This window comes from Schistocerca piceifrons, chromosome X (assembly GCF_021461385.2).
Source record: "Schistocerca piceifrons isolate TAMUIC-IGC-003096 chromosome X, iqSchPice1.1, whole genome shotgun sequence".
Lineage (NCBI taxonomy): Eukaryota > Metazoa > Arthropoda > Insecta > Orthoptera > Acrididae > Schistocerca > Schistocerca piceifrons.
The window spans coordinates 103842515-103852035 of NC_060149.1; the positions used below are offsets into that span (position 1 = coordinate 103842515).

General features: G+C 44.5%; 1 protein-coding gene across 1 annotated transcript in view; it reads right to left on the reverse strand.

Annotated features, from left to right (window-relative positions):
* LOC124722200 (inhibin beta chain-like) overlaps nt 1–4347 on the reverse strand; it is a 134862-nt gene extending 130515 nt beyond the window's left edge. Inside the window, exon 1 of the mRNA XM_047247397.1 lies at nt 4191–4347. Coding sequence (XP_047103353.1) covers nt 4191–4347 — 157 coding nt within the window. The remainder of the gene's footprint in view (nt 1–4190) is intronic.
* Between the last annotated feature and the right edge of the window lie 5174 nt (nt 4348–9521).

Below are 9521 nucleotides of genomic sequence, written 5' to 3' on the forward strand. Positions count from 1 at the left end.
GCAGAGCATGAAGAAAAGCTTCCGCACTGATGGGTCATCCTGTAGGATGACCGATTGCAGAGCATGGACTGTATCTTGAGGCCCAGGAGGGGAGGACTGGAGCGAGTCGAGCAACTATGACAAAACCAATTGGATGTGGCCCTCCTTGTTACACAGCGTGCACGATTTCCAGCTTTGGGGACAATCAGCCCGTGAATGGGCAGTAAAGCACTATGGGCTAGATGGAAGTGGGAAGCACGATTGGCGACGAGGGTTGACCGAAGGTGCCGATGCCATAGAGACGTCAGACAACAAGGGGTCCCGACGGCACTGGCCTCTGTTGGCTGGGCCACGTCGTCATCGCAAGGGCAGAACCCGCCGTGACGCCGCGATCGTCGCCACCTGCGGTCGCGCCTCGTTAGTCGCTACAGCAATTTCAAAGGAGTGGGCCATGCGGAGAATCTCTTCCAAGGAAGGGTTGTCGAGTTTCAGTGCCGCAGTTAGGACCTCAGGATCGGGAGCCAGCTGAACCACCACATCCCAGATCAGGGAGTCCACCTATGAAGCCTTACACTGCTGATTGGTGCACGTATAAACACATCGACAGCTGAGACTTTGCAAGTCCGTGACCCAGGAATGATACGATTGACCAGGCTGTTTATGGTACTGGTGGAACTCCAGCCGAGAAGCGACCACATGGTAGCGTTGGGAATAATAGTTTGTCAGCAAAAGGCAGATCTCATGAAAAGAGAGAGCCAGAGGATCGGACAACGGTGCCAACTTGCGGGGGAGAAAGAATGTGTCTGGGGAGGCCCAAGACAAAAACAACGACCGCTGCAAGGAGTCGTCCATGACTTGAAAAGCCATGAAATGTTGTTTGAGCTGATGTAAGTAGGTTTCCCTGTCCTCTTTAGCGTCATTAAAGGGTGGAAACGACGGCGGACATGGGAAAGCAGTATCAGACACCCGAGGACTCTGAAGCTGTTGTGGTAACACGTCCTGGGCATCGATTTTGTCCGTTAGCAACTGCAGCGACTTTTGTAGGATGTCTAACTGGAGCTGCTGCTGCTGCATGGGCTGCTGCTGTTGCTCCAGCAGACAGACCAACTTCGTCTCCATACCAACTACAACCACCACTTACCTCATCGTCAAAATGTTGTAACGGCAACCGGAACAGTCGCGGGGTTGAAGCGACGGAAAGCACGGCGGGACCTGTGGAGTGGCCCGCGAACAACACAACGGCAGAGGACAGGCACGACCAACTAAGGGCAGAAAAACAACAACGAGATCGAAACAACGGACTCACAAGAAAACCTAACAACCACGTCCACTCGTACACAGAACAAGAAAGTAAATAAGCTGTCTAAGGCGAGGCAATGTGTTCAGAGACGTACACAAGGTTAGACTGGCTGGCTGAGGGAGAAACAGGCGTTTAAATACTCTATCGGGGACGCCGCTATTGGCCGCTGGAGCCACGTGTTCCACTGTGGCACCCTCACACTAAATGCGGGCCACAGCTTACGGAGTGATGGTGCAGAGACCTCTAGGAGTCTTCGACGCCCATGACGTCTGGTGGGGATCGAAATTTCGTGGCACACAGTTCCAGAGTGGGGACGGTCAGAATGGGCAAATTGTTCTTCATTCACGGAAGATTGGCCCAGTCCACATCTTCAGTCGGTCCCTATTGTGACCAGCAGCAGTGCAGCTCACAGAGTTGAAGTTCCCTCCACAGTCAGACTGCTGTGAACTCATATCAGCGGACTCCATGATGGCAGTGACTGTAAGACACTTTATGGTAATCACCAGGGTATCCTGCAACTAATAGGGCTGATCTTTCATCAGCATCAGTAGTGCTGATGAAGTGGCACAAGTCTGAGAATGAGTGGAAGGAAGGCAAGGGCTTTGTAACAATCTGTGATGTGTTTCCCCCCATACAGGTGACTGAATGTGCTCCCTTTTTATGAGCCTGTCAGTGCTCTTGGTCAGCATAATGTTTAATTTCAGGGCTCCAGAACGTCCTTTTATATGGAGATTGCAGCCTGAAAGGCATTCTTGTGTCATCCCTGGGTGTAGTTACTACACTTAGCCTTGTTACAGACCGAGCGAGGTGACGCAGTGGCTAGCACACTGGACTCGCATTCGGGAGGACGACGGTTCAATCCCGCATCCGGCCATCCTGATTTAGGTTTTCCGTGATTTTCCTAAATCGCTTCAGGCAAATGTCTGAATAGTTCCTTTGAAAGGGCACAGCCAACTTCCTTCCATAATTCGATGAGACAGATGACCTCACTGTCTAGTCTCCTTCCCAGCCAATCAACCAACCAACCTTGTTACAGAAGTTCTTTGTGTCTGCTCCACATTGTTGTCTAAGTGCTGAATCTGATGTTCAGATATTCACTCTCACACACTATGAGGCAGTAAGCTGCCTGTGTATCTGTACTTCAGTTCTTCCAAGTGTTGACATTGGTTAAACTATGATTGCATACTTGACTGACAGGTTCCTCTTACTGTTACCCAATCTGGTCTAAAACAAATTTGTTCCTACACTTCATTACTCTTCTGCTGTTTAACATTCCCCAGCTCTGTATAAAACTGACCTGACGTTTTGTACATTACTAGCTAGTATTCATGCTCTATTAATTCATCCTTTCATGGAACATCCTTGCTTTCAAACTGAAAACCAGGTTAAGCTTTTTCTCACAGTACTGCTGGATGTGTTACAGCATCTTTTCTGTGGTAATCTATTGCTTCTATGAAACTACAAGTTGGTCAAATGTGTAAAGGATATCCAGGTTTAGCATGTCATTTAGAAATATTAGGTTTAGGATTGGTAATATATCTGACAGCTTCTCTGGCCAAAACAACTACATCTAAGTTAGTAAGGTTTCACTGGGTTTCTTATCACGCCCACCACAAACAAAATTGTAATTTAATAAATGTAATAAAAACAATTTTCATAGTCCTATTAAGAAATGCTATGGCAGTAATAGTGCAGCACTTAGTTGCCTTTGTATGGTGTGGAAGATGGATTCCTGTAAAGTTTCTGTCTCCAGTCTTGTGTCATTGTTACTGTGTGTCAAAATTTGTAACACTCTAGGTATAGCTATGTGCTCATCAATTGCATCCATTTAATTCTGTACCTTTTTAGATCACCAGTTATACTTTGCTTGGTGTTTTGTATGTACTGCATCAACTACAATGCTAACTTATGTTATTTAGTGCAACCTGCTGTATGTCCACTAGTTGTGTGGTATGCCACTTTACCTAAGCCTTCGTATCATCTGCTACTGCTTATGCCTGGCCTGGTGTGCTATTAAATTCTGAATATCTTGATCATCTGCTGTCCCGCTGAACACTGTGGAGCAGAACGGGACTAGTGTTTAACATCATGTTGAGAATTAGGTCATCAAGGATGAAGCACAAGCTTGGATTAGGGAATGATGGTGAAGGAAATTGGCCATGCACTTTCAAAGGAATGATTCTGGCAGTTGCCTGAAGTGATTGAGGGGCATCACAGAAAACCTAAATCAGGATGGCTTGACATGGTTTGAACCATCATACCAAACATGGTCTTCAACAGTTTTCTGAATGCAGTTATCCATCCTTTCTTTCTTCAAATCAGTGTTCTCGGCACCAAGTTGATCACCTGTTTCAAACTATCCCTTAGTTATTTGCAAGAGAGCTGTGATACTCCTCCTGAACTTCTGCTTGAATTTCCTACTTCTCTGCTTCCTTCTGAAATTTCCAAAGATTTTTTTCTATACCATGCACTTTATTTCTCATTTTTCGCACATTCAAAGTTAACCCAACCATTCACTGATGACATGTTACCAGGACTTTGGGTTGTTTTGAAAACACCGCTCCTTATTCGAGAGACTTGTTCTGTAGTTCACCTCCTACATCCCTCTGGACAATGTGCAGGAATAGCAAGATTACTATATTATTCCTGGCTGTTCATACTGGCATGCCATCTGTGTGAACTGTATTTCTTGTCACTTTACCCCCCTTCCTTCAAATGAGTTTGTGCACAATAAAATACTTTCAAATACTGCAACACTATGAATCTCTTAACATACGTATTATAAACAAGGAGGAAACAAACCCCCAAAACAAAACAACACCACCCTCTATGGTCCAGAAATACTAAGTCAACATATACATGACAAACAGAAATAACCTAACACATAGTCTTAATGCATAAGGTATGTTACATGAATCCTGAGCTTTTTTAACTAATGACTTCTTTGCCTTCTCAGAGTTTTTACTCTGTGCAACCTGTGGTGTTGGAATCTGTGGCAAAGCATCTGTTGCTCCAATGACTTGGTTTATGTGAATAATTAATGCCTTCATTGGAAGCTGCACATTCATATTTACTGATGATGTAATCTCATTTAACTTAATATGGGCCCTGGTACTGGTACTTCGTAAAAACCTTTATGTTCTTCCTTTTGTGGTATACAGATCTGTTACCAAAGTCCACAGGCTCTATATTGTGACAATTTTCCTGTATATTTCCCTGCTTTTCCTGACCTTTAAGTGCCTTTGTATTTTCTCATTTTACCTTCTTCCAAACTTCTCTTAATCGTTTCACTAGCTCTTCATTAGTGCCTAATTTAGGTTTCAGAACCTTGAAAGGTCATGGACTCTTTCTACAGTACACTCCCCCATATGGTGAAACACCTGTACTAATGTGTACTTTAGAAGTATATGCTGAAACAATGAGTTGCAGATTGTCGTGGTCAAACCCAGGACTCCAGATGGCTGAGCTGAAGCTGGGACCCACCATGCCATAGTTCGTCAGGAGGCTGAGCAAGTTCAATAGTGTCAAGAGGCAGTGCCGAATGATACAGCAACATTCAGAAGTATTCCTTTATTCAGCTAGTTTACAGAAGCGTAATGTTGCCACCCCGCCTGCACGCTGTTCCGCGAGTCCGGCCGTCTCAGCACTCCTGGACTGCTGACACTGTTCCTGTGCTCATCAAGGCTGCCCGATGATGGAAGGCCACCGCTCTCGCCCCGGTTGCCGCCCGTCAATGCATCACGTCCTGCGCCGCGTAACTGCCCTCGATTCTGGAGACTGCTACAATCCCTGAACCTCGCCGCCCTCTGCCCCATTTGGCCTGCTCTGTCCGACCATGGGATGAAGGTGGATGTACTGGTCACCCGTGGCCCTCAGGTTGCCTCTGCTTCCAGGACAGGACTGGACGCAAACCTGCGCCCTCCTGGATGCTGTGCCGAAACTTGCCACTAGTGGTGTATGCCAGATGTCAACACCCACCGCCATCTGTGGCGCTGCTGCAGCGCTGCTGTGCCTCCCACAGTGTACACCTCACCCAGACCCTGGTACGCCATGGTACGCCAGGTGTGAGGCGAACGTGGCCGTAGACTGGACATGCTGCAGACTGCTGTCACTGCCCTCCTTCAGGCAGACTGTGCAATCTCCAAGTACTTGACTGCCATTCCATCCCACCCTGGTGTTGTGGCCCCGGAGGCAGAATACAGCCCGAACAAGTACATAGAAACATAGTACAGGTTTACACAGAATATTTACAACATCTGGAATTCGACAGTAGGGAAAGTAGGAAAAGGAAGAGAAGGAAACATAGTAGGTGAATATGGATTGGGGCTAAGAAATGAAAGAGGAAGCCGCCTGGTAGAATTTTGCACAGAGCATAACTTAATCACTTAATCATAGCTAACACTTGGTTCAAGAATCATAAAAGAAGGTTGTATACATGGAAGAATCCTGGAGATACTAAAAGGTACCAGATAGATTATATAATGGTAAGACAGAGATTTAGGAACCAGGTTTTAAATTGTAGGACATTTCCATGGGCGTATGTGGACTCTGACCACAATCTATTGGTTATGAACTGTAGATTATAACTGAAGAAATTGCAAAAAAGTGGGAATTTAAGGAGATGGGACCTGGATAAACTGACTAAACCAGAGGTTGTACAGTGTTTCATGGAGAGCATAAGGGAACAATTGACAGGAATGGGGGAAAGAAATACAGTAGAAGACGAATGGGTAGCTCTGAGGGATGAAGTAGTGAAGGCAGCAGAGGATCAAGTAGGTAAAAAGACGAGGACTAGTAGAAATCCTTGGGTAACAGAAGAAATATTGAAATTAATTGATGAAAGGAGAAAATATAAAAATGCAGCAAATGAAGCAGGCAACAAGGAATACAAACATCTCAAAAATGAGATCGAGAGGAAGTGCAAACTGGCTAAGCAGGCATGGCTAGAGCACAAATGTAAGGATGTAGAGGCTTATCTCACTAGGGGTAAGATAGATACAGCCTACAGGAAAATTAAAGAGACATTTGGAGAAAAGAGAGCCACTTGTATGAATATCAAGATCTCAGATGGAAACCCAGTTCTAAGCAAAGTGGGGAAAGCAGAAAGGTGGAAGGAGTATATAGAGGGTCTATGCAAAGGCTATGTACTTGAGGACAATATTATGGAAATGGAAGAGGATGTAGATGGAGATGAAATGGGAGATATGATACTGCGTGAAGAGTTTGACAGAGCACAGAAAGACTTGAGTCGAAACAAAGCCCCGGGAGTAAACAACATTCCATTGGAACTACTGACGGCCTTGGGAGAGCCAGTCCTGACAAAACTCAACCATCTGGTGAGCAAGATGTATGAGACAGGCGAAATACCCTCAGACTTCAAGAAGAATATAATAATTCCAATCCCAAAGAAAGCAGGTGTTGACAGATGTGAAAATTACCGAACTATCAGTTCAATAAGTCACAGCTGCAAAATATAAACGCGAATTATTTACAGACGAATGGAAAAACTGGTAGAAGCCAACCTCGGGGAAGATCAGTTTGGATTCCGTAGGAATGTTGGAACACGTGAGGCAATACTGACTTTACGACTTATCTTAGAAGAAAGATTAAGGAAAGGCAAACCTACATTTCTAGCATTTGTAGACTTAGAGAAAGCTTTTGACACTGTTGACTGGAATACTCTCTTTCAAATTCTAAAGGTGACAGGGGTAAAATACAGGGAGCGAAAGGCTATTTACAATTTGTACAGAAACCAGATGGCAGTTATAAGAGTTGAGGGACATGAAAGGGAAGCAGTGGTTGGGAAGGGAGTAAGACAGGGTTGTAGCCTCTCCCCGATGTTGTTCAATCTGTATATTGAGCAAGCAGTAAAGGAAACAAAAGAAAAATTCGGAGTAGGTATTAAAATCCAGGGAGAAGAAACAAAAACTTTGAGGTTTGCCAGTGACATTGTAATTCTGTCAGAGACAGCAAAGGACTTGGAAGAGCAGTTGAACGGAATGGACAGTGTCTTGAAAGGAGGATATAAGATGGACATCAACAAAAGCAAAACGAGGATAATCGAATGTAGTCGAATTAAGTCGGGTGATGCTGGGGGAATTAGATTAGGAAATGAGACACTTAAAGTAGTGAAGGAGTTTTGTTATTTGGGGAGCAAAATAACTGATGATGGTCGAAGTAGAGAGGATATAAAATGTAGACTGACAATGGCAAGGAAAGCGTTTCTGAAGAAGAGAAATTTGTTAACATCGAGTATAGATTTAAGTGTCAGGAAGTCGTTTCTGAAAGTATTTGTATGGAGTGTAGCCATGAATGGAAGTGAAACATGGGCAATAAATAGTTTGGACAAGAAGAGAATAGAAGCTTTCGAAATGTGGTGCTACAGAAGAATGTTGAAGGTTACGTGGGTAGATCACGTAAGTAATGAGGAGGTATTGAATAGGATTGGGGAGAAGAGACGTTTGTGGCACAACTTGACTAGAAGAAGGGATTGGTTGGTAGGACATGTGTTGAGGCACCAAGGGATCACCAATTTAGCATTCGAGGGCAGCGTGGAGGGTAAAAATTGTAGAGGGAGACCAAGAGATGAATACACTAAGCAGATTCAGAAGGATGTAGGTTGCAGTAGGTACTGGGAGATGAAGGAGCTTGCACAGGATAGATTAGCATGGAGAGCTGCATCAAACCTGTCTCAGGACTGAAGACCACAACAACAACATTTACAACATCGCTACTAGACTGGCCCCTATAAGCGTAGACAAGCACAGATCCAACCCGACTGTCGACTGTCCAGGCAGACCCCTCTCAAGCTAAAAGTGCCTGACTATTTATACTGCTTTTCCCCTCGCTTCTGATGTAGTGTCAGAGAGAGACAAAAACTATGGCAGGGGTAAATTCCCATAGGTCAGCCACTTACACATTGCCACTCCTGGCTCTGGCCTACTGCCTCGCCTCATACATCGCAATAACTTAAAGCAATGCTGCAGTTCCCTGCCTCGCTGTACCTCCACACCAGACAAATCGTACGTGCAAGACGCCACTGCCGCTTCGCGCCATGTTCACTCTGCCTAACCTACTGGATGCATACTATTACCACGCACTGCCAGCGGCCTCAGACTTCCATCACCCAACCACGCCTTTACTGAATTTTAACAAAACTCCCCCTTTCTACGACCAAGACTCATACTAGTGCAGCAAATGTAATGAAAATATGTATCCCAATTACTGTGCTGACTATTTACAAATGTCTTAAAATTTTATGCTGTCAGTACAAAGATAGTGCAAAGTTTACAGATAAGAATCAGGTGACACAACTGCTTCAAGAGGTCCAACATAAAATTTGTACCCTTATCTGTAATTATAGTTTCAGGAATGCCAGATGTTAATACCCAGTTATTAACCATTGCATATGCGTCTACACCTGCTCACTGGTCCGGAATCCCTATTATTGCTATGAAATGGGAAAAGTGGTCTGTTGTTGTTGGAAGGTACATATTTCCAGCTGCTGTCCTGTTAAATGGTCCCAAAATATCCAAACATAGCGTTTCAAAGCATTTTGTCACGTTTGTCAACATTTGTATTGGCATACACCGGTGACTAAGGTCTGCTCTTTGCACATATGGTACACAGTCATTTACCTAATGTTCAGTGGTTTACTTTTGGATTCTCCACCAGAACTCTTCAGCTACATGTCTATCTGTTGTCCTACACCCCCATGCCAGCTAGTGATCAGATCCCTTTTAGAATACTTCGTTTCTGAACAGTGTGGGAAACACAACAAATCGTCCACACTTCATATTTCTGCACAACATTCCGTTGTGTGTCACAATCTGTTGCTCTGATCTAAAAGCATGAGTCTATGTAAGCTCTCTGGCAAGTTTTGCGTAGTGCTTGCAGAGCTCCAATTTTTCTGTTTAGTGTGTCTGCGTTAGTGCACGACTTTCCAGGTTCATGAACCATTTCTTAAACAAACTCGGTGTCCACCTTGTTACTATCCTGCAAGGGCCTTTCAGTTCCAATAGCCACTTAAGGGAATCACGATCAGTAACTACCTTAAAGGTTTGTCCCTATAAATAGCAGCAAAAGTAGGTAATATATTAAATAACAGCTTGAATTTCTTTTCTGTTGTTGAATAATTGTGTTCCGCCTTATCAGTTGTCTTGGTGCATAAGCCACTCGATGTTACCCATTATCCACGATTTGGCTCAAAGCACAACTAACTGCCATATTGCTCTCATCACAG